The sequence below is a fragment of the Leopardus geoffroyi genome, chromosome C1 (genome assembly GCF_018350155.1).
Source record: "Leopardus geoffroyi isolate Oge1 chromosome C1, O.geoffroyi_Oge1_pat1.0, whole genome shotgun sequence".
Classification (NCBI taxonomy): Eukaryota; Metazoa; Chordata; class Mammalia; order Carnivora; family Felidae; genus Leopardus; species Leopardus geoffroyi.
Window position 1 is genome coordinate 35,148,013 of NC_059328.1, and position 25,219 is coordinate 35,173,231.

Consider the following 25,219-nt stretch of genomic DNA (forward strand, 5'->3'; position numbering starts at 1 on the left):
CTGTGTCTCCCTCTCTCTCTGCCCCTCCCCTGCTCGCACTCTGTCTCTCTGTCTCTGTCTCTCTCTCTCTCTGTCTCTCTCTCTCTCTCTCAAAAATAAATGGACATTAAAAACAATTTTTTAAAAGAAATTTACAGTCTAAAGAGGGTGACAGACACAGAATAGGCGATTGTAACATGGTGTCACTAGAGGTGGCACAAGAGGCTTTGGGAACACAGAGAAGGCACCTAGTATAGTCTGGAGGAGTCGGGAAAAGCTCCCCAGAGGAAGGAGTTCTGAGTCCTTAAGAGTGAGAGTAAGAGCCAGCTTGAGCAAGTGGCCCCTGCCATAACCTTTTTGGTTGTTTGGCAAGCCCAAAGCAAAGACAAATAGGCCTATTTGGTTCCAGGTGACTCAGGAACTGCTGAAAATGTCACCTCTGCCCCCCGAGCACCAGCCATTGCCCTGGAGTCTGGGCAGGAGGGTATACAGTGGTTTTCAGGGCATCTGGGTACTGGCAGATAAATATGGGCCGTAGCTAAATACACGTCTCTCCTCTGCCTGCCCCACCCCCACCTCCTCGACCAGGGATGCCTATTAATCCTGACAAATGATGACTTACGAACATGTAATGCAAACTGATTCATCATACATTCAAATCCACCGCCCCGCCCCAGCGGGAGGCCCCAGCCAGACAAGTGTATTACACGGATAATGTATTTGACGTATTAATAAAACCAGCCGCATTGCTCTGGCGCAGGGACTGGGGAATGCCAATATACGATGACAGATCACATATTGATGAAATCCAGATGTTTGGAATCATAGTCTTGGGGCCTTGTTCATATTGACTGAAGGTAAAAAATGCCATCTGTCAGCATGTTAACTCTTCCTGTCCCACGCTCAGCAGAGGCACCAATCATGGTTTTCTGGAGGGAAGAGAAGGAGAAAGGGGATGAGTGAGAGGGGGGAGGATGAGTATGTAGGTGGTCTGGATGGTGATGGATGGATGAAGTTGGGGTATATGGCTGTACTGTGGATACAATAGGTGGAGGGGACATTTTCATGCCTTGTGTTCTTGACCTCTCAGCAGCATGTGACCCTATCAGTGACAGCCCCCTCCTTGAAACTCTTCCCTTCCTGGCTTTGACGATACCATGCTTATTTTCATCCTCCTGTTGACTGTTCTTTCTTAGTCTTTGATGACTTAAACTTCTTCTACCTGTTGGAGTTATTCAGGGTTCTGTTCTAGCCTCTTCTTACTGTATACTCGCTCCCTAGGTGATCTCACCTACTCTTAACTTCAGTCACTGATTTATTCATTCAGTGAATGTTTGTTGGGTATTTACTATATGCCAGACGTTGTGCCAGGCACAGAGGAAGCCTTAGTGAACTTTAGCTCTTACCTATATGTCAATGTCTCCAACTCCATAATTCTGACTCCAGTTCCCATAGAGTGCCCAGAAAGCATTTTCATGTGGATGTCTTAACAGTTCCTCAGAGTAAGTACTACATCCAAACTGAACTCATTTTTTTCCTCCCCAAGCCTGCTGCCCCTCCTCCTATTGTACAAGGCAGTAAATGGTCTACCACCCAGCAGTTGCTCAAGCCAGAAACCACGGAATCACTGTTGGCTCCTTTCAGTCCCTTAACCCCCAGATCCAACCTGTCCCTTTCAGTTCACCTCCATCATCATCGTCGTCATCATCATCATCATCATTATGCTCCAGCAAGGCACCATCATGCCTCCCCTGAATTAGTGAGATCACCCTTCTAAAGAGCCTTTCTGCATTCTCTACTTTGCCCCCTCAGACCGTTCTGTACTTTGCAGTTAGAATGATCTTTTAAAATTTTTTTTAGTATGTATTTATATTTCAGAGAGAAAGAGACAGTGTGTGAGCAGGGGAGCAGCAAAGAGAGACAGAGACAGAATCTGAAGCAGGCTTCAGGCTCTGAATTGTCAGCACAGAGCCCGATACGGGGCTCGAACTCATGAACCATGAGATCATGACCTGAGCCGAAGTCAGACGCTTAGCCAACGGATCCACCAGGAGCCCCAGCATGATCTTTTTTAAATGCAAGTCTGATATGTCTCTCTCCTGCTTAAAACTCTTCGATGACTTCTCACTGTATGTTAAAAACAACAACAACAGCGGTGCCTGAGTGGCTCAGTCAGTTAAGCATCCAGCTCTTGATTTCAGCTCAGGTCATGATCTCAGTTTGTGAAATCGAGCCCAGCTTCTGGCTCTGCACTGATAGGGAGGAGCCTGCTTTCGATTCTCTGTCTCCCTCTCTCTCTGCCCCTCCCCAGATCACACATACTCTCTAACTCTCTCTTGCTTGCTTGCTCTCTGAAAAAAAAAAACAAAAAAAACAACTAAATATACATTAAAAAAAAAAAATCATTAACATAATTAAAAAGTCCTCCAGGATCTGGCCTCTCTGTCATTCTCATACTCTGTCCATCACTCTTTCTGTTGCAGCCACACTGGACACTCTTCACTTCTTCCGTTGGGCTGTCTTCCCTCTGTACCTTCAAACATGCTATTTTGTACCTAGAACACCACTTCTCCACAGTCATTGCCTGACCAGTTCCCTCTGACCCTTCACACCTTTGTTTGGATGTCACTTCCTTCACCTCCCAGGCCAGCTGATATACTCCCACAGTTCTGTGCACTTCCCTTTTTCTAAAACCACTCTGGGGACATTTGTTTCATGTCTCTATCTGCAACCAGTTCCTAAGCTCCTCGAGGGCAGAGAATGTACCTGTCTTGTTCATTATTGCATGGCATCCATACGGTAGCAGACCCATCATCACTATCCAGCTGCCATTGGTTGGATACTATCAAATTATTGCCTAAGTGAGTGGATAAGGAGGTAAGTAGCTGGGTATTATTCAGTAGTTAAGAGCACTAGCACTAGTGGAGTCAGGCAGACCTGAATTTAAATCCTGTTCTGAACCTTCTAGCTGTGCCATTTCATTGTTCTGAACCCCATTTTTTTCATCAGTGTGATTGCAATAATAATACCTACCTCACAGGACTGTTGTAAAGATTAAATGAGATAAACTATGTGCAACATTAAACCTACAGCCTAACATATAATAACACTCAATAAACTGTTATTATTATTAATAGACAGATAGTGGATAAATGGTTAGATGGATGGACAGATGGATATAGTGGCATACAAACCAATCAATAGATACATGCATGTGGATGGATAGGAAGAAGGAACTCCATGGAGGCCAGAAGGGCCAGGACCAGAGTACCTACTGTATGGGATACAATCTTGACCATAGCAGAGAAGAAGGCCGGATACAGGGCAAGGCCAGGCCCTGTCAGAAGGGGATGGATACAGGCACAAACAACAAACTGTGCTAGTGTCCTACTAGAGATGATAATGAGCCATCGCTTTGTAGAGAGCCCTGGTTTAACTGAATCCTTGCAAAAGTCCTGGAAGTTAGATATTATCGTACCCGTTTAACACGAGGAAAAACTAAAGCTCAGAAGTGTTAAGTGATTTGCCCAAGGTCTCACAGCTAATAAGAGACAACTCTGTTGAATTCTGCTTGAAGCCTCCTCTGTGCCTTGGTCACCAGGAAATGGAAGCCGTTCTACTGGGGGGTCGGGGAAGGGAAGGGTGGGGCACATATGTGTGTACACACAAACACACACACACACACACACATTCTCTTAAAAGGCCCCACCTCTTTTGCCATTTGTCATTAGCGGTACCCTCACCCTCACTTAAACCCTGCTCCTTCTTAAATCAGACACCAGGCAGTCAAGCCCTGCCTTTTGTGGTCTGCAGAGCCAAAGATCATCAAGATGGGATTTGAACAGAGAGGCAAGAATGGAAGCCACAGGCAACAGAACTAGGACACAACCAAACAGACCAAGCCCGAGAAGCAATCCCACAGCAGGCGTCTGGCAGGGTCAGACGTGAGTTAGTGATCCAAGAAGGGAAGGCTTTCCCTTTGAAAGAGTCCCCATCCTCCAGTGTCCAAGTCTGCACCTGTCTTCACTCCCGGAGATGGCAGAGATGAAGCAGCTCGGTGGGCCTTTGAGTCACCCGCCCCCGATGGTCAGCACTTCCCAACAGAGGGGGGCAGCAGAGGGCTGATCTGGGACCCCAGGTGCCTGAGGCCCAGTTCCAAGGCCTGATGGCTGCACTGGTTGGAGCCTGGCCCAGGCAAGGCAAAGGCTACTTGGCTTAACTGCTCCTCTCTCCTCAGCCTGCCTATCAGTCTTCACAGCCTGCAGTCACTTGTGGTGGAGCGTGGCTGTTCTGGGTGTGGAGTATTCTAAGCAGCTCAGAAAGGGAAAGGGGCCTTCTGGAGGCCACGCAGCTAGGGAGCCTGACCCCGCAATCACCTCTGGCTCTTTGAGCTTGAGGTGCCCCGCGTAAGGCTGAGGACAGGGTCAGGCCCCTCGGCTCCCTGCTCTCCTGCTTCAGGGGATACCTGCAGCAGGCAGAAACGTGGAGGTGGCAGGCGCTGTGGTGGCGGTGGCGGGAGGGAGGTGCGGTAATGAATGTGGACGGGAGGCGGAATGAGCGATCCATCTTTGCATGGGAGGGGAGGGGGCCGCAGGCGTTCCCCCCACACACTCACACACTCAATCAGGCGCTGTCAGACCTCCGGCCGCCTGGCATTTTGGTGAAGAATCTCTCAGCTAAAAATTGTTGTCAGTCCCATTTCCTCGTTATCAGTGCAAGGGCTGAGGCAGCGCCCGGGGATTAACAGGAGCGGCGAGCGCCCGCACCGCCATCCACCGCCGATAACACCAGGCCTCCCGCCTCACCTCCCCCATTCATCATCTTTAGCACTGACAGCCCGTCCCAGTCCCTGTCCCCAGTCCCTCATGCTTCCCACGTCTCCCCACTGTACTGCTCAGCCTGCCTCCTGACCTCCCTGGGGAGCTAGGCCTCCTGAAGAAGTACAAGATTCAACCTAGGCCCACATGACCTGGACCCACCTGTGGCAAAGGGCCTGGCCAGCCGTGGGGTGGGGCACAGGGGCAGGAGTGAGGAGTGCTCAACGAGAAGATGCTTCCTGACAGCCTGCCTCTGGGGGGCTCCGTCAGCCTACCTGTGATGCCGGCTTTGGCACTGGAGAAGGAACTCCTGCATCAGAGGGGCAGCTGGACTAGGGGTTTCCAGAGGTCTCTCCAGCCTGAGAAGGACTCTTAGATTCTCGGAACTGTGGCAGGGAAGAGCCAGAGGATGTCTACTCCCAGGCTTAGGAAGAGTTGGGGGTTGAGGACTTCGTTCCCACCCCCACAAGACCACAGCCCCCTCCTCTTGGCCATTCCCAGTGGTTTTATGGCCCGTTTTATGGCCACTGTAATGGCCCAGGTCAAAAGCTTCAGGGAGCTGTATTCTGGGAATTATGCAAACGAGGAGCAGGCCCAGGGCCAGAGTATGGATTTTGTCATTAAACCTGGGCAGGCCATGTCGTTAGTGCAGTAAAACCCACGTCATGACCACAGGTCTCAATATAAAATTATAGGGAACACAGCGGGGGAGGGGAAGCAGGGGGCCCATGGCCAGGCTGACACCTGCCACTCTAACCCCTGAGAAAATGGGGGTGGGATGGAGGGCATAGGCTGCAGGGGCCCTCTGCTGATCCCTGTCAGTGCTGTACCTAAAGCTGGGAGTCAGGAAGAGGACCCATTGTCCCAGTAGAGAAACTGAGGCCAAGCTCAGAAAAGTAGATCTCTGTGGCAGCAAAGCAAACAGACTGAGAACAAGCATGTGGGAATGCTGATTCCTGGTCCCAGCCTTGAAGGGAAGACTCTGGGCTCCAGGAATCCCTAAGAGCCAGAGTTGGTATCCCAGGCTACCGGGCAGAAACCCTGATATTTCCACCTCAGCATAGACCCCATGCCCTGAAACCTCCCCTTTCATAGGTCTCCTCTCTTACCATTTCCCCGCTGTGCCCCAGGCCCTGCCTCAATGACCCATTTCAACAGCCTTGTCAACTCTCCCTTATTCATCCTTCATGCCTTCCATCAAGTATTGCCTTCCCCTGGACCCTACCAACCATCTACCAACCATCTTCGGACCACTCCTGCCTCGATCCTGGGGTGGCCATTCGTGCCTCCGTCAGCCCTGGTCAGGGCTGTATGGACTGGATCCACTGACTCTTCTTTGGCTTTCCTATTAGTTTGTGATCTCCTTCCGGCCAAGAATGTGTTTTATTTATCTCTGAACTCCAGTTTCTCCTAGAATAATGCCTGACGTAAAAGAATTGTTTAATAAATGTTTTGCTGAATGAATAAGTAAATGAAGTAATGAGATCATGAGCTGAGTACAGGGGTCACTATCCAGTTCTGAGCCTTACTTTCCCCATCCTTAAAACAAGGTAATGGCCTACAGAATTTCTAGGGTCTCCCTCACCTGGGTGATTCTCTGACTGAATGAAGTTAGAGTCAGAGCTGAGACTAGAATCCTCAGCTCCCATCTTCCAGACCGGGCCACACCTGCTTCTTTTACTCACAGCTTCCAGCTGTCCTCCAAGCATCTAAGGCATAGCCACCAAGGCACATGATCAGCAGGGCCCCTTTGCCTCCTCAGACACCTGACCGCACAGACGAGAGCCACACCCACCCCACCCTGTCACACACAAAGCCTCCACAGTGGACATCCCAGCTCTGCAAAGATCATCTGGCTTCTAGGACAATCCGATCTTCATTCCTATCCTCTTTCCCTTTCCTCTTTTCTCTTCCCATTATTCATTATTGCTTCATTATTGCCCATCAAGTCAATGCCAGGTCTGTTTTCAATTGTCTATAAATATAAAGTTAGATAAGAAATGGCCCCTGCCCACCAGAAACTCACAGCTCATTCATTTACTCCTGTTCTCTGCCTGGAACACTTCTAAGATGCAACTTAAATTTCATTTCTTTGGTTAAGACTTCTCTATTTTCACTCCCCTAAACATGCAGCCAGAATGAACTACTCCCTCCTTTGAGCTCTCAGATGACTCAGTCTGGACATCCAGGAGAGCTGTGACCATCCTCAATCTTGTGTCAAAGGGAGGTGGGTTCTTGTGCTCAGCCTGAACTGGAAGCTCCTTCAGGCACGGGGTGCTAGAGTTAGCAAATGAAAATATATGATGCCCAAGTAAATTTGACTTTCAGAAAAACAGTGAGTAACTTTTAGCATAAGGATGTGCCATGCAATATTTGGGACATACTTACACTAAAAAAGTATTCATTATTTGCCTGGAATTCAGTTTTACCTGAGCATCTTATATTTAATTTGGTAACCCAACACAACCGCCTTGGTCATCACTAGCATGGCCTTTATCTCTCTGAAAGCTAATTTTGACTCTCTCAGGACAAAAGTGGGAAGAAGAAGCAGGGAGGAAGATCTTGGCTTAAGCTAAAGAAGTCTTTCTACAGGCGTGCCTTGGTGGCTCAGTTGGTTGAGTGTCCAACTGCAGCTCAGGTTATGATCTCACATTCGTAGGCTTGAGCCCCGCATTGGGCTCTGCACTGACAGCTCGGAGACTGGAGCCTGCTTTGGATTCTGTGTCTCCCTCTCTCTCTGCCCCTCCCCTGCTTGTGCTCTGTCTCTCTGTCTCTAAAAAAATGAAATAAAAATTTTAAAAACTAAAAAAAAGAAGTCTCTCTACGGTGTTTACATAGATAGGCAAGGATATGTCTGGATAAACAGGCCTCCTCAATTCCACACCTTAAGCAGAGGCCAGAAGAGCACTGGGTGGAGAGAGTGGCAAGGGAGGGGGTTTAGGCTCCTCAAAAGGCGTGCATTAAGCAACCTTCAGGCTCCTTCCTAGCATAGTGTGCTCTGGTTACCATCAGCAACAGAGACAGCGACAGAGCTGGGACAGAGTGGGAACAGAGTTCAGGTTCCCAGCTGGCCCCCAAACCAACGGAGCCAGCAAAATACCCACTTGGGCTCCCATACAATTTGAAGGATATTTTGGAGGGGGAAACCCAGACTCTGTTAGATTCACAAGAGGCCAATAATGTTATCCAAGTGAGAGGTGGTGAGACCCAAACAGGAAGAATATAGATTCCAGGAATCCTGTAGAAGCAGAACGAACAGGACTTGGTGGTTAAATGAATGTGGGAGGGACAGTAAGGCACGAGAAGGGGCCTCGGGGGAGGCACAGGTTCCCTGCTGGGGTAACCAGGTGAACATTGGTGTCATTAACTAAGAGGGCACTGCTGAACAGGGAGCAGGGGTGAAGACGCTGAAGAACTTGTTTTTGGATCATTGAGTTTCAGATTCTTGGGGGACACCCAGGCATTGATATCCATTAGGTGCTTGGATAGAGGGGCCGAGAGAACCAGGGAGCGATCTGGGGCAGAGATACAGATTATGGAGTCTACAAAGCACAGGTGGGAATTAGGGCCATAAGAAGGAAGAAGATGATCCAGCATACAGAATAGGGAGAGAAGAGGCTACGGGAAGAACCCTGGGAAGGTGAGGAACTGGAAGAAAACACTACCGCAGAAGTCATGCAGATCCTTTTTGGTCTTTCCCACTCAACTGTGAGGGCCTCAAAGGCAGGGACTAGATCTGATTATATGCTGTGGCCCCACCGCTCTGCACTAGGGCTAGTTCAGAGTAGACCTCAGACGATGTTTGTTGAATGACAACAGGAATGCAGGAATGAGTCCTCTTTCTCCCTCTTTTCTTCCTTCTCCAGATTTGGAGAATATAAAAACAGTAAGGAAAGGAGAGACAGAGGGGTCACTGGATATTCTGAGTGATGGTGTGATTAAACCAAGACCTTCCCTAACCTGTATGAAATGAAGTGATCCAGGTTTGATTACACAGAGCATTGACTGTGTCCCAATAGATTTCCCACAGGGGCGGCCAGCTAAGGAGGCACCGTTCATGGCCCCTGGAGCCACAGAGAAGAGTGAATGGTCATGGGCTCTGAGACCCTTGGGCTCAACCCCTCTCTAGGCCAGTAAGCCCTAGGAGGCAGCAGCACGCTTGCATTGGAGGATTGGGACACTGGGTTTCTATATGTCCACAGACAAGCCCAGCTTATCTGTCTGTCTCTTCTTCTTCCCTCTCCAGGTAAGAAAAAGGCAGCAGCATTGTTTGACAGCCAGGCCCCTATTTGCCCTATCTGCCAGGTCCTGCTAAGGCCCAGTGAGTTGCAGGAGCATATGGAGCAAGAACTGGAACAGCTGGCCCAGCTGCCTGCCAGGTAAGCCACCAGCTGGGGGAGCCTGCCTGCCAGAGGGTTCCACTCAGTGTTCTGGACACCAGGTCCCAGGAACAGCCACCTGGCCCACACTCCATCCTCTAGGTAGAAGTAAGGCCCCACTGTTGTTCTCCTCTACTCTGCTTTCAATCCTCAGATCCTGCAGCTAAATGGTGATGCATTTCCCTTCTTGCTGTATTTTCAGAGATGGGAGGAGAGTGACCCCCTCTTCAGGCCTCAGCCTCAAAAGGGCACAAGAGGAGCTGGAAAGGGGATGAGCCACTGCCACAGGCCTGTACTGCCATGCTAAGCCTCAGGGTTAGGGTACCGGAAGCAGGGACTGGGCCTGCCAGCCTAACCAGAAGTGCAGCTTCGTGCTGCCATCCAGGAGAGTAAGCACTACCTTCTCTATCAGTCTCAGGGTCTGAAAGGTGACAATCAAGCTTAGCCATGCCCTGCTGCTCTACCCTACCTCCCTTCTCCCTGCCTGAAGGACCAGGTGGAGTCTCCTTGAGGGCCTTATGGAGGAGCCAGGTTATCAAAGGGACAGAGGAGAGGTATAACAAATCACCCCAAACCTTAGCAATTCAAAGTAGCCACTTCATTATACTCATGGCATCTGTGGCTTCAGGAATCCAGACAGAGCACAGAGGGATGGCCTGTGTCTGCTCCAGGATGTCTGGGGCCCCAGCTGGGAAGGCTCGCTGGCTGGGAGCTGGGATCATCTGGAGCCCCCTTCACTCACATGTCTGGTGGCTGATTCTGGCTATCAGCTGGGACCTCAGCTGGAGCTGTGACCAAAGCACCTACACTTGGCTTCTCCACGTGGTCTGGGCCTTCTTATAGCATGGCAGCCTCCAGGTAGCTGGACTTTTTATGTGGCAGCTTAGGGTACTAAAGCAAATGTTCCAGCCAAAGAGATGGGAGCTGGATCACCTTTTACAACCTAGCCTCAGAAGTCACTTAATGTCAGTTCTGCTGTACTCTATTGGTCGAGGCAGTGTCAGCCCAGCCAGATTGAAGGGGAGAAGATATACACCCCACTTTTTGATGGGAGAGTGGCAGGGTCATATTATAGAAGAGCACGTGGGATGGGAGACATGGGTGGTTGCAGCCATCTCTGGAAAATATGGTCTGCTACAGGGGAATAGCCTGTCCCACCTCTCCCAACCCCACCCTACCCCTTGTTCAGTCCAAGTCACCAGACTTGACTGATCTCCTTCCATCTACCCACACCTAATACCCCATGCAGGGTGCAGGTGACCCAAAGGTAAACCAGAACTGGTCCCACTCCCAGAAGCTCACTACATGAGTGTAAGGGGGGCTGGGCCATGAAACCCCAAGGGATAGAGGCTGCTCTGTGGGAAGAACTGTGGGGCATGGAAAAAGCACCAACCCAGCACAGAGCAAAGACCTCCTAAGGGAGGTGAGGCCTGAGCTGAACTTTGAAGGAAGAAGTATTAGTTATCTACCACTGTGTTACAAATTACCCTCAAACCTAGTGGCTTGAAACAACAAACATTTATTACCCACAGTGTCTATGGACCATCAGTTCAGGAACAACTTAGTTGGGCAGTTGTGGGTAGTTGTGGCTTCCGGCTCAGTCTCTCATGAGGCTGCAGTCAAGATGTCAGCCAAGACAGTCATCTGAAGGTCTGACTGGGACTATGGGAGCCATTCCCAAGATGGCTTCTCCACACATGGGTCTCTCCATAAGACAGCTTGAGTCTCCCTATGACATGGTGGCTGACTTCCCACAGAGGAGGTGAGCCAAGAGAGAAACTAAGTGGGAAGCCACAATGCCTTTTATGATCTAGTCTCCGAAGTCATACACTGTTGCTTCTAGCGTATTCTATTCTCTTCATTAGAAGCAAGTCACCAAGTCCAGCCCACACCAAGAGAGGAGAATTAAACTCTATAAACTCTACTTCTTGACAGGAAGAATATCAAAGAATTTGTGAAAATACTTAAAACTACCACAGAAGACTATACAAATGATAAAAACAATAATCTGTATGAACCTTCGCTATATGCCAAGCACTTTACATTGCATTAATTTACTTACTCTTCACAACCATCTAGGTAGGCAATAATTATTAAGTCCATTTTACAGATTAGGAAACTGAGGTACAGAGGGGTTAAGTGACTTTTCTAAGGTTGCACAGCCTATAAAGTGGTAAAGATAAGATTCAAATCCAAGCAGTCTGACTGTGGTGCCATGCTCTTAACCCACCCCCCACCCCCTGCCCCCGGGCACGCACACACACACACACACACACACACGCACGCACACACACACACTCCTGGGACTAGCTTAGAAGGGGCAGAACATGAAAGAAATATCTTTCCGCAGATGAGTTCTACACCTTAGCTGTCTGGGAGAGTGTCTGGGTAATAGAGGACTTCCCTCAACAAGAAGAGGAATAGAGGCAGAGATGTGTGTGGAGGGCCCCGCAGGGCCCTGTAAAAGCAGTGTACCCCTAAGGGTCTGGAAAATGGGGGCCCAAGCTCTCCTTCTGCCTCCTCAGTGGGGGCCACACTAGAGCCTCATCTTCTTGGCCCCAAACCTGCACTGCCCAGGGCATCCACATCTAGCCACAGAAGTGCCCCCCCACCCCCAGCCATGATTCTGCACCAATCCCCCGCCCGCATATTTTCTCAGGGCACCCCCTGCTTCCACACCCTAATCCCCATGTCCATTTCCCCACCCAGAGCCCCCACATCTGCTCCGCTCCTCACGGCTGTGTCTTGCGTCCCCCACTTCTGTGCCCCTCACGTCCAGGCCCCGCCCAGCACCCCCTAACCCCTGGCATGCCCCCCCCCCCCCCCCCGGTGTCTGACAGCCGGACAGCGGGATCTGCACAGCAAGTGAAATTCCCGTCGGATCGATAAAGCCGAAGCGCTGGCGGCGACGGGTCGATGGTTTTATCTGTCTCGGCCCCGCCGCGCCCGGCGCGCTGACAGTCCGACCGGCCGGCAAAGGCGTTCAAGGGCAGCCGCGCCCGCCGCCCCCTCCCCTCCCCTCTCTCGCCCTCCCCTCCCTGCGGCCGCTGCGCCCACCGGACTGCAGGCTGGACCGGCCGCTGCCGCCCTCGTGATTTATCTGGATTTTTAATTGGAAAAAATTTGCGAATTAATTGATTTCAGGAACTTGCCAATTAACATTGTAATTGGGCGCGTGATAAATTCCCAAGGAGCGTGTCAGCTCCCTCCGGGCTGAGGGCGCCGCAGAGCCCGGGTAGCGCTCGGGGAGGGCCCCAGCCTTGGCTGCCCTTGCCCCGCCCCTGCCCGCTGTCTGGGAGACCTGAGGAGAGCAGAGGAAGTTGGGAAAAGATGTGGCACCTGGACTCCTGACACCCCTGAGACTCCTCCCTCCTCTCTCCCGCCGCCGGCAGCTCCAGGAGCTGAACGGAACCTTTGACCAGCCATTTCACAGATGGGGAAACTGAATCCTGCAGGAGGACACTAATCCTGTGTGTGCCTGGGCACAACCCAAAGGAGGGCATTCCCCCATCCATGACCTGTGGCCAGAGCCTTTCTCCACAGCTCTCCAGTCTTCCCCTTTCCCTTCCACTTCACGCTCCCTCTCTCTTCTCCCTTCTCCCTGCTTCCCTGCCTTCTTCTCCCTTCTCTCCAGTTTTCTCCCTCCCTCTCTTACCCTACCTTTGCCTCTTTTGCTCTCCACCCACCCCCCCTCCCGCCCAGTTTAGCCAGCTCTGGAGCCTGTAGATGCTGCTGCAGGGTGGCTCTCCATCGCCTGGGGGGCCTCCCTTCCTCCCACACAGCTGCTTCCCCAGAAGTTCTTCAGGATGGGCCTGCATTCAAGGGCCCATCTGCCTCCCTTGTACCTTCTGTCTCCCTTTGCCCAACAGCACAGAACAGGCCTCCCTGGGGGCAGGCTGCTATTTCAGACACACCTAAGGACTCGCACAGAGAAACAGGGCTGGGGGGGGTGGGGGGACCTCCCAGCTCCCAAACTAGGGCTGGCTGCTTTTCAGAGACACAGGCAAACATGCATACATAACATACAGGCACACGCACACCCCCACATTCCAACACACATAGATGTGCTCACCACACACACACACCCTGAAAGAACCACTTCCCACACATGCTCATTCCCACAGGTACATGGGCACACAGACACCTACAGGAAGAAGAGTCAGAACTCCTGTTGGCAAAGCGTTTATACTTTTCAAAGTACTTTTACATTTGGGATCAGAGGCTGTGGCCATATACCCTCCCTCACCCCGCCCTTTCTCAGTCCTGCACTGGAGCACCAGTAGACCCCAGGACTAAGTTAATTCGAATAAGGGGGGTAAAGTTAGATTGAGGACAGGTTGGAGGGGGCTTTCGGGGCTGAAAGGTTGTCCTAGCTGTGGTGGGGGAGCTAGAACATTGGTGGGTCTCAGGAAGTTTGATCACATTGCAGAACTGTAGGAGAATCACTCTGGAGGCCAGTGCAGAGCATGAACTGGGGGTTGAAGGGGGGCGGGTGAGGAGGTTGGGCAGGGTCCAAGGGACAGATGATGAGGCTGACCTGGGACAGTGGCAGTGGGAATGGAGAAGAGGGAATGATGAGACTGGTGGAGGAAGAAGCAAGACGGGAGCAGGGTACTTACTAGGAACAGCTTTCTGACCTGGGTGATGGGAAAGGTGATGATGACGAGGAAGCAAGTTTCTGAGGAAAGGAGGAAATAATGGATGGCGCTCTGGGCACACTAAGCCTAAGATGTCTCTGGGATGGTGATGGGGTGGAAACTGGATGTGCACAGACAAGCAGCAACATAGATGGGGGCTGAAGATTGGAGGGTGGTGGAGAGCAGCCCCCAGACTTGTGAGGCTTAGCTTGGTGAGGCCTGAGCCCGGAGGCCTTTTCTGGGAGACTTCCAAAGCCACTTTTAGATCTGGCCTGTAGGATAGGAAGCCAGCTCTGTGGTCAGTGCTTTCAAAGGGCTGGAAGGAGCCACGGGGAGGCTGGGTGACTCTAGAGAGGCGGGGTATGGAGATGGCAGTGCCCCCACCCCCACTTAAGCCTTATTTAAGGCCGGCCTCGGTGTTTGGTTGGGTAATGAACTAGATAAACAATTCCCCAAATAGATTAAAACGAAGTGTAACTTACAAAGGCGGCTGGTGATGATGGTTTATTCCCGGGCAGCACACCATTTCTTTATTTCCAAGGATAATTCAGTGTAAATCACCTTAATTAAAAGTGTCAGCCCAGCCCATGAATATTGTACTTAGGAACGCGTTTCCTGGGTCCCAGTTATAATTTAAAACCCATGGATCACTAGGCAGCGAGTGACTGAGAAGGGAGGAAATCGTTGGGGGTGGGCTGTGGAAACAGGGAGGGACGGAAGGCAGAGGAGCTGATGGGCTGGGCAGGATCCAGTCTGCCTGTAGCTCTGAGGTTCAGACCTCTCCTTTTGGAGGCAGGCTTTTCACCAGACTCCTATCTCTGGGGGACCAAGCACACTTGGTGGTGATCAGGTTGTTGGAAGAAAGGTGGGGTAGGGTGGGAACACTTGCTCAGAGAGAGGGCAGGAGCTTGAGTTAGTACCAGACTTAAGGGAAAGGTAAGAGTACTGGCAAAGGGAGAGCCTGGACATTCTCACCCTAGATGTCCTCATTTCTATTCACTAGCCGAGGAAACTAAAGCCCAGAGTCAGTAGGATGCTCCCCAAAGTGGAGAGAGAAAAAGAACTCCAAGCTCTGTCCTCCATCCTAACCCCTGAGTAGCTTTAGGAAATCAGTGTGGGCAACTGAAAAGCAGCACTTTGGACTCGGTCAGACATGAACTCAAACCCTACATGGGCTGTGTGAACGTAGAGGTGTCACTCAACCTCCATTGGTCAACTTTGTGAAGTTTTTGTGAAGATTAAAGAGAGAACACATATCAAGTACCCGACCCATACCTGTCACATGTGGTTGATGCACAATCATTGTTCACTCTTTCCTTTTCTGTCCCAACCTGATCCTGCTCAGATAAAGCTCAAACCTCAGGCCAGCAAGAACGCTGTCGCACAGTAGATGCCTCATTTCTGTACCTGTCCAGGCACGGTGCCGGGCACAATGGGACGTCAGTACTTGTTGACTGAGTGAAGGAATGCTAAAAGTAATGAACTCAAACTAGTTGCTCCTCAAGAGCAGCTCAGTTTCCTCTCTGTATCCCCATTGCCTAGATCAGGGCCTGACAGGGAGCAGGAATACAGGGACTGTTTTAAGAACCAAATGTAACTGAATGGAACCTGGTCTGGTTGTCCTTCCCAGTCTGTGATGCCCACACTCTGTAATCAGCCAGGCAAACAGTTCTGTGTTTACATTCAGATCTGTGATGTGTGTATCTATGTGGGTGTGTGTCCACGTGTGTCTGCATTTGTGGATGTGTAAGTATCTGGGTGTGTGTTGGTGCATGTGGGTGTACCTGTGCATGTGTTTATGTACATGTTGGTGCCCGAGCAGCTCTTCACAGTCTGGGTGACTGTTGTGAATGTGTCTGTATTTACAACATGTTTGAGCCACTGGGTGTGACCACATGTGTCTGAGTGACTGTTGACAGAATTATGGACAGTGGATATGTGTGTATCTGCCTTTATACCAGGGTTTCTCAACCTCAGCACTATTGACATTTTGGGCCAGATAATTCTTTGTTGTGAGGGGCTATCCCATATGTATGTTGGTTAATATCCTCTACCCACCAGATGCCAGTAGCAAACTCCCTACCCCCATCTGTGATGACCAGAAAGGTCCCCATACATTGCCAAATGTGCCCCGAGGGACAGCTGCTACTTTATCTGAATCTATGTCTTTGCTCACGTATTGGGGTACCTATGTCTGACCCTATGGGTGATTCCTGTGTATATGCCCTGAGTCCGTGCGTGTCCTATGCACTCTGCCTTGGGTATGTGTCTTTTGTGCTTTATGGACATCTCTGTGGGCATGCTCTACCTGAATAGCTTGTATGGGTGTCTGTGCAGGGACCCTATGTGAATGGGCTGTGTCTGCCTCCTGCACATATCAGCCAGCGCCTCTGCGTGCATGTATTTGTATGTGTGTGTGAGTGCACGTGCGTGAATGTGTGAGCACAGATGTGGTGAGCACAGTGGGGGCAGCAGGGAGGGAGGGACAGGAACAGGGATATTAATGTTTCTGAAGTGGATCTGATTTGATACGTCTTGTTCCATTGTCAGCATCTGTTTAGCAGGGATTTGTAATACTTTGTGGCTCTGGATCACTCATGCTTAGCGCAGGATGTGGCCTTGCATACCAATTTTGTTATTAAACACAGTCCTCGCCTCCCCCACAGCCCATCCATCACCTCCCACCCCCGCCCCCGCCTGCTCCGAGCCGCCCACCATATTTCAGGGCCCAGCTCCCGCCCGCCTGCCGCGCCCGATGCCGGAGGGCCTGGGGCTGACAAATTGAATCAGGGGGAGATCATTCCTGGCCTAACGCAGTTTGCAGCGTGTTGGAGGGAGAATTGACAAGAGCCATGTCAGCTCCATCACCCCCAATCCCATAGGAGCTAAGAGCAGGCTGGGGACAGGAGGTGGAGGGAAGGGGGCATCCAGGACAAGCAGAACCCTCAGGGCTGATACCAGGAGTCAGGTAAAGCCCCTTTCTTCAGATTCATGGGGGAGCCTACCATGCCTACTGTCTCTGTCCCTCTCCCAGGAGCCAGCTGTTGCCACTGGCCCCTGATGGAGGCTGAGCTAGTCAGGGCCAGCTGAGGTTGAATGGCCTTGGTAGAGCTTGGCTGAACAGGGCTGGGCTAAGCTGGCTATGCCTTCTCTTTTTGGGGTTTTCTTGCTATTCTCTTGCATGCCCTGGGCAGCAAGTGGGATAGTCACCCTGTTCTCTTCTTTCTTGGCAGCAAGAATTCCCTTCTGAAGGATGCCATGGCTCCAGGCACCCCCAAGGTAGGTGGACAATTGTGTGTTTTCCTCCTACCCATCCTAACCTAGGCTTCCCCATAACTGATTCCTCTTGAGGAAAAGGAGCTCTTCCTGGATCCCCAACTGTCTCCAGGGTTTGATCTTCAGCCTGAGGCCTAGGGCTTCCCTGTGTGCTTGAGGGGGAGAGAGAGAGAGAGAGAGAGAGAGAGAGAGAGAGAGAGAGAGAGAGTATGTAGTCTGAGTATGAGCCAGAATATGCTCATCTGACTTCTTCCTTTTCCAGTCAGAACAGGAATCAAAGCTAAGAATGACATGGGGGCATGGGGGACCCAGACACTAAGGCTGGGGAGACTCCAAGAAGGAAGGTGAGCTGTAGCAGGTAAATAAAAATATAGAAGTGCTGGTCAAGACAGATAGTACACAGGCCTTAGAAGACACACCATGGGGTGTGTGTGTGTGTGTGTGTGTGTGTGTGTGTGTATGCATGAGTATGTGTATACTTTGTCCTGAGGGCAGCAGGGAGCCAGGGAGGATGTTGGACTCATCTGGGGAGACAGTCTGCCCCTCTAAACAGATACCATGGGAGAGAGGTTTGGGAGCATCAGATGGAGAAAGGAAAAATGAAGGGCAAGTAGCTGGCTCAAAGGAGGGGCCAGAGAGGCCTCAGCACAATGATGTGATTTGTATCAAGAACTCCCATAGATGGCCACAGAGGCAGATGGTACTGCTTTCCCAAAGGTGATGATTTTGAGGAAGTGGGGACCTGGGGAGGAGAAATAACCCTACTCACTAAACCCTTCCTCACCCTCGGCAAGGCAACATCTTTTGTTAAAAGTTCTCACAATGACTCTTAAAGGCAGGAATCCCTGGCCCTTTTTATAGGGAGTGAGGAATGAGTGTTGAAGCTTCCGAAATGGATGGAATCAGTCAGGAGGACTGCACAGAGAAATCAAAGCAAAAGCCAGGAAGAGTATCTGGGGACCTCTGGGGGGGGGGGGGGTGGTCAAGATAAGGTACAGGCACCAGGAAGGGGCCAGAGGAGGAACAGTCATGCATCGGGATGGGTACAGGAAAGCATGGTATCCCAGACTCCTAGGGGAGAAATGTTCCAAAACATATGGGGTGGTCAGCAGTCAAAGAGAGAAAGTCTGGAGAAGGGGGCCATTGTGTTGAGAAATCTTAAAGCCACTGGTGACCTCTGAGGGGGCAGTTTGGAGAAAAGGAGCCAGAGTGATAATATTACCTCCAGGGGTTGGCCCAACTCCCCTGCAGGCCTTTAAAAAGGGTGGGAGTGGATTTTGCACCTTTGCTCAGGAAATCACTCAACACAGAAAGTTGGACAGAGGAGGGGCAGGGAGGCTGGTCCAGTCTTAGATGGGTGCAGGCCCTGACCAAGGTAGCAAAGCCCTCCTGCCTAAAGAGAAAAGGTGGGGGTTGCCAGGCAGCCGTGGATCATACAGGTAGGGAGCCACACTCACAGAGCTTGGCCCGGCCTGCAGCATTCAGTGGTTGTGGTTAAGGAAGGTAGGCCATGGACAAGCTGCCAGGTCAGCCACCGCCACAACCACAGACACCCGACACCTGAGTGTGGCTGTCAGGGCTGGGGATTGGACCGCAGTGAGGCCAGTGCTCGAAGGATAAACACAGATACAATCCACACCCATACCTAGTCCCCCGCATACACAGATACACACACACCGAGGTCAGAATACTCACACAGGAAGTCCTAAAACACATGCAGATCCTCCAACTGCCGACACAGGCATCCGACACAGGCATATTGATAATTAGGCAAGGACCCCTGCTCGCCCAATTCCAGATTCACACTTATGCCCCCAAAGCTGACCATTTCAACCCCCAAAGCTGACCATCCCCTGCCTGTGGCTGAGGCTTTAGGGGAGCAGGTCATGGGTGGAAGAGGCATGAGATAGAAGGTTCAAGCAAGAAACTGAGAGGACAGGGAGAAGGAGGGAGGGAGGGAGAGGAGAGGGCGAGGGGGCCTTAGACAAGATTGATGGCCTCATTGCCATTAAGAAAAAAATTAGCCGGTGGCGGCTATCATATTAAAGGGTGAAGAAGCCGTGAATTATTTTCTTAAAGATCTTATCGCTTACAATGATAATTTTACCTTCCAAAAGGCCACTTTTAATGAGGCGAAGAGCCAGGCAAAAAGTCATGATTTAATGCCGGGATTTTTTTTTTCAAAACACATTTTACTGCTTTTTGGTCCATGTTTAAAAAGCGCCAGTGACCTTTTTTTATTCTGCTTGCCCCAGGTGTAATGCTGGGGCCTCTCAGGGCTTCTAACCCAGAGAGAATGAGAGAGACAGACAGAGAGAGAGACAGAAAGCAAGCATACAAGAGCAAGCTTTCTCATGGTGGGGGGCAGGGACCCCACTTTGTTTCCCCTCCTCAGCATCTTCCCTGGGACCAGAGAAGGCAAAGGACATTGCCTGAAAGACCACCTCAATCTGGAGTAGGGGCTTAGTCACCCACTAGGCCTCCCCCTGGGCCTGGCTGGGTGAAAAAAGGGCTCCGAGTGGCAGGCCCTTCCCAGCCTCTTGCGTCCACCAGCTCTGGGGGGCCAGGCTGAGTCAGGGAGCCCTGCCAGACCAGCAGCTGCCCCTCCCTTCCCAGGGCCCTTGCCTGAGGATGTGCAGCATGGCCACCGCATGCGGGTCACATCCTAAGGCTCGGTCGGAGATGAAGGATAAATGGCTGCTCCATCTTTCCCAAATTGCTTTCTTTGGGCTGTCACTGGCGATTTGGCATGGTTTCTCGGCTGGGGAGGCCTCCTAGGGGCTTGTATGCTTCCGGCTCAGAGCTGTGCAAACTGGAAAGGGTGGGAGAAGGAAGTAGGGATTGCTTTCAGGTCTCCAGGCCCCCAGGTTGCAGCTGAACAGGCCTTGGCAAGAGCCAGCAAGAGCAGGCTGAACGTGCCATGTGGTATTTAGGATTGTGGCGGTCACACACAATGTAAAGCGGACAGTTTATTAATCTACACTGCAGGCGCACGTAGGAGAGGCCATGCGGGACTGACGTGGGGGGGTTAGTTCTCCTAGGGTTCTCGCTGGGGTCATTGCCGCAGCGCAGGGATAAATGGACCCAGCGTACATCCCTAGCTGCATGCAGGAAACTCATACATACTATTTAATTTACTGTCTCCATAGCAGGGCTGCCTTCAGCCCGTATTACGGGCAGGCAGGGCAGCAGGTATGCGGCTTTACCCCCAATCCTTCAGAACAGTCCCAGAGTCTCTGCTTGTGAAGGGAGAACAAAGCATATATTATCTCATCCAACTGGGAGTGGGCAGGGAGTCCTACCCCACTGGGACAGAGATTACCTGGGGTCCACGAGGTTTGGACCCTCTCAGAGGTCTCTACCCATCCCTGAAATCAAGCCATCCTCTCCCACAACCACACCCTCAGGGCCTCAAAGCCTGCCTTCCGGATCTCAAGAGTGGTTCCTCTATCCCTCTGCCTCCCTTCATGGCCCTCTCCCAAAAGCTCTGTTGGACTGGGAACCCTAGGGGACTGACCGACTGCAGGTCTCATTTGGCCTGAGGCGACATGTCCTTTTTCTTCTTCCAGTCCCTCCTGTTGTCTGCTTCCATCAAGAGGGAAGGAGAGTCTCCAACAGCATCACCACACTCCTCTGCCACTGATGACCTGCACCATTCAGACAGATACCAGGTGAGGAGGGAGTGCGTGAGCGTGAGATGGAAGCTCCCGTGGTGAAAGCTTAGAGGGGCATGCTGGTGCTGATTCCTCCCCTCCTTGGGAGGTGAGAAGAGAAGCCAGAACTGTATTTGGTTCCCTCTGTGTCTAGTGCCCCTAACTGAAACCAGAAGGCACATGTGTCAGGGAATGGGCCTTAAACAGATAGGTTTTAAGGAGCAATGCAAGGTCACCTGGGTTCTGGTGGGCTGTAAGCACTTCTGAAGCCATCAAGAGGTATCCCATGTGGTTTGGTTTCATGAGGGACCCAGAGGCATAGCCCCAAATCCCCCGAAGACTTCAGACTTCCAAACCAGGATCCCTTGAGCAAATAACTATTCAATCCTGCCAAACCTTCATATCAGACCCAGAATGAGACAAGAAGACACTGCCTGAGTGCCTTGAGCAAACAGGAAAGGAGTAATCACACAGTCCTAAAAGATCACAGCAAGACGGGGGCCTAAGGGTAACATCCTAGCTCTAAATGGGTCTCCTTTATGGTAGAAAGAGAAAGAACTCCCCCAGAAACTTCTGTCTGAGGAGAGACAGAGCCCTGCCCTTGGGAGCCCCAGTCAGATGGAAAAGACAGGGCCCTGCTCTAAGAAACATTGGTCTCAATGGCAAAAGGGCTTCTTGGGGAGCCCAGTACGAACACAGGAGAAAACAGCCCTGGAGAAAACAGCCCAGGAGAAAACAGCCCTGACTCAGAAGCCCTGATCTGATATGGAAAGACAGGCAGCAGGGACCTACAATTCTGGTTGGAGAGCCTGTGTCACTGCCTCGGCATACAGGAACTCTTTGTTGGAATTAGAGATGTTCCCCTTGGGCCCCCTTTCCTCCCAACTGACACAGCCCGGCATCAGGGTGCGAGCTTAGAGAAGGGAGTGGACACCGGCCTCCACTGGCACCTCCTCTGCTGGGTGCTCGGTACTGGGACTCAAACTGCATAGCCCTAAGTGTGAGCCCCAGGGAGGGATCCCCCTCTCATAAACCCTGGTTCAAGACAGGCAGCCCAGTCTGGCCCCTGAAAAACACTGCTATTACCCAGACAACCCTAACATAGGTGGAGAAATGACCCAACCTCAGGGAATTCTGGTCTGATAGGGAGACAAGCTCTGTAACAGAAAGTTCCACTCCAAAGGGATGGACAGAGCCCTGCCCTTAGGGTGCATCCTGCCACCCTCTCTACTTCAGTCACAGCATTCAGCCTCAGCACCTGCTGAGCTAAGAACTACCGTCAGGCACAGGCACAGGCACAGCCTGCTAAGACATGGCACCAAGGTCTTCTGTGATTTAGGTTCAACCCGTATTTCCATTGCTAATACTTCCATTCCTAATACTGCCCTCCAGGAATCCTATGAGCTATCCTCACAGAATTAATGCTCACTACTCCCTGACTGTGCCATTCCTTTCTTGCCTGCACACTTTTACGCATGCTGTTTTCTTTTAATGGGACTATTTTACCCCATCCCATCACATTTCTATTTATATTTCAACAACCTGCCCAAATACCATCTCCAGGAAGCCTTTCTGGATTAGCTATCTCTTCTCACAAACCCTATATGTCCCTATGACTACTCTTATCATCCTATATTGTGATCACCTGTTTATCTATGTTTCCATTATTTACTGACATATAACCAGCCATCCCAAAACTTAGTGGCTTAACACAATTTGTTATTTCTCATGATTTTTTCAGTTGACTGGGCCTTTCCTCATTTATGCAGCTCATTCAGCTAGATGACTGACTAGGCTGGAAAGCCTCACATTCTGGGAGATCAGGGTGCCTTGGTTCTCTTCCATGTGGCCTCTGGTAGGTTAGACCAGCTTCCTTACTTGGCAGCCTCAGGGCAGTGTCACACCAAGGGGACGAAGGCCAAAAGTGCAAAGCCTCTTGAGGCCTAGAATCTGGAACTCACACATCACTTGACAAAGCAAGTCCCAAAGCTACCCCATAATCGAGGGATGAGGATTCTGTCTTCTTGACAGAAGGAGCTGCAAAGAATTATGGCTGCATTTAATCTATCACAATGAGCATGACTGTTTCACTAAACTGGGAGCTCCTCCAAGGCAAGGACGTTGTCCCATCCTTCTATACGCCCTTCCAGTACTCACACACGCCCGGCCCAGTGTCCTTGCCTTCAAGGGGTTAGATTTGCAAATAAATAATTATAGCCTGGTGTTTAAGTGCTGTAACAGTTATAAATAAGTTTCTGGGATAGTGCAGTGTAAAGAGGGGGTTTATCAGAGCAAGTTTCACAGAGAGGTAACGAATGAACACGGTTTCAGAACACAAGTAGTTCACTTTGATGAACAAGGAAGATTCTTCGTCTGCCATTTCAAGGCAACACTGTGTAAAGAGCATAGAGGTGTAACACAGAATGATGTATTTGGGGACTTGCTAGCAGTTCACTTTTGTTAGCATGTAAAACCCAAGGGGAATTAGCAGGAGGTGAAGCTGGAAACCCCAGGGACTAGCTGGATATCCCATCCCCTGATCTTTACACAATGCCTGGCATGTACTAGTTGGTTGGTTATGTTGGATTTAAAAAAAAAAAAAAAAAAAAAAAAACCATCAGTGTAGGTCTTGAAAGCAGGGAGTGTTGGTTTCTGGTTTGGATTCCCATTTACTTAGCCCCTGCTGGGTTAGCCCTCTTAACCATTCCTCATTTTATCCTCATAGCAACTGTGAAGGCTAGGATTCATTGTCCCCCATTTACTGCTAAGGAAACAGGCCTGGAGAGGGGGTGTAACTTTTTGGAGAACACATAAATTATGAGGAACAGAGTCAGAATTTGAACTGGGATCTGTCTGGCCCTGAATCCTAAACTGTTTCCCAGCCCTGCACTGGGCTCAGGGAGTTCCATTGTAAATATCCTTCTCCCATTACCACTGATATCTCCTGCATGCTACGCCCTGTGCTGGGTGACTGGATACTGGAGAGATATCATCACCACCACCACCACCAGCCCCCACCAGCCCCCACCGTAGAAGGGACACATAGGTAATCACCATATGCAAGATCAGAGGGAAGCCAAGGGATGGTGAAAACTCAGAGGAGGCAACAAACCCAACCTTGGGGGGGAAAGTTAAGCTTTCTCAGAGTCCTGAAGGGAGGAACAACCGTTAACCAAGCAGGGGATATGGAAGCAGCAGGATAATCTAGCCCAGAGTCCAGAGCATGAAGTGCTCAAAGAACTATATATAGTTAGCTCTATAGAGCTGAGTGTGGAGATGGCAAAGGGAGAGCGCAAGAGTGGCAGAAGAGTCTGAAGACAAAAACAGGTCAAATAAGGCCTGTGTGCCATGCTACAGATCTTCTAGGTGGAGAACCACTGAAGGATTTAAAGAAGTGGGGGAGAGGGAGAGAGGGTCGATTTTGCATGATACAAAGATTACACTGTCTGTTGTCTGAAGTATGGTCAGGGAGCGAAACTGAAGACCAGAAGGCCAGATGAGAGACAAATTTTGAAAGCTCACACGATTATGAACCAGAGCAGTGACATCCAAGACAGGTATAGTCATAGAAGAAACACTCAGGGATGTCTTGCCTATGCCAAGCACTATGCGGAGACTCTGGGTTCACCTGTATGACTCAGACATGACCCCAACCCTAGAGTGGTCAGCCCACCGTACAAATTTGTATGAGCTATAATGAGGGTAGAGATGGAAGCACTCTAACGGGAGGAAAAGAAAGGTATTTTTGCTTAGGTCTGGAAAGAGGAGTAGGAAATGCGCAGAAGTGGAGATGAGAACATTTAAGAGACCTTTAAAGACAAACTTCCTGGAATCTAAAGTTGGACTGAGTATGAGGAATGAAGGAGGGTGGGGCCAACGACACCTCTAAAGTTTCCGGTGTGGGCACACCTGAGTGGATGGTGGGATCCCCTTACAAACTGAGCACCCAGGAGAAAAGCGGCTGCTTGCGGGATGTTGAGTTCCACGTTGGCTGTGTGGGTGTGAGGTACCCGTGAAAGCTCCAGGGGCTGTCCAGCAGACAGCAGAAATGGGAATCCTCTAACAACGGGACTACAGAAAGGCTAGGGGTTGGGGCGGGACAATTTGGGACATTCGGTAGGACCGCCCAGAGACGACCCGGAATCCAAACGCCTTCTCCCCAGCAAAGCGCCAGCAGCAGGGCCGGGGTCCGGGCTGAGGCTCTGGGACTGAAGGAGCTCCGCGCGGGCAGGGCGCGTGGAGCGGGGTGGAAGGACCCGGCAGTGTCTAAAACTGGGGCTGGTAGGCTTTGGGTACGGTGGGAGGGACCCCAGAGCGGCCCCAGCCGGTTACTACCGGAGTAAGAGCAGCTGTTTCCTGGTCCTGGTCCGGCCGCCCCCCCACCCCCATCGTGAACTTTCACCCCGGCGCGCGACGGCAGCGGGTCACGTGATCAGGGCCAACATGGCCGCCGCCGCCGGTGGGAGCTGAGGTGCCGC

General features: G+C 51.0%; 1 protein-coding gene and 1 long non-coding RNA gene across 7 annotated transcripts in view; one reads left to right on the forward strand and one right to left on the reverse strand.

The window, feature by feature from the left end:
* Window positions 1-25,219, forward strand: part of RNF220 (ring finger protein 220) — a 224,772-nt gene that overhangs the window by 180,102 nt on the left and 19,451 nt on the right. For all 5 annotated transcript variants that reach the window (XM_045477057.1, XM_045477059.1, XM_045477058.1 and 2 more), the window contains exons 2-4: window positions 9,043-9,175; window positions 17,046-17,091; window positions 20,658-20,759. In XM_045477057.1, the coding sequence (XP_045333013.1) occupies window positions 9,043-9,175; window positions 17,046-17,091; window positions 20,658-20,759 (281 nt within the window). The remainder of the gene's footprint in view (window positions 1-9,042; window positions 9,176-17,045; window positions 17,092-20,657; window positions 20,760-25,219) is intronic.
* Window positions 679-25,219, reverse strand: LOC123597766. Of its 2 annotated transcripts, none has more exons than XR_006712250.1 (3): window positions 25,077-25,219; window positions 20,606-20,735; window positions 679-908 (listed from the first exon to the last, which is right to left on the reverse strand). It is a non-coding gene; the product is annotated as an uncharacterized LOC123597766 (long non-coding RNA). The 2 variants fall into 2 exon arrangements; XR_006712249.1 differs by lacking the exon at window positions 25,077-25,219 and adding an exon at window positions 24,651-25,068.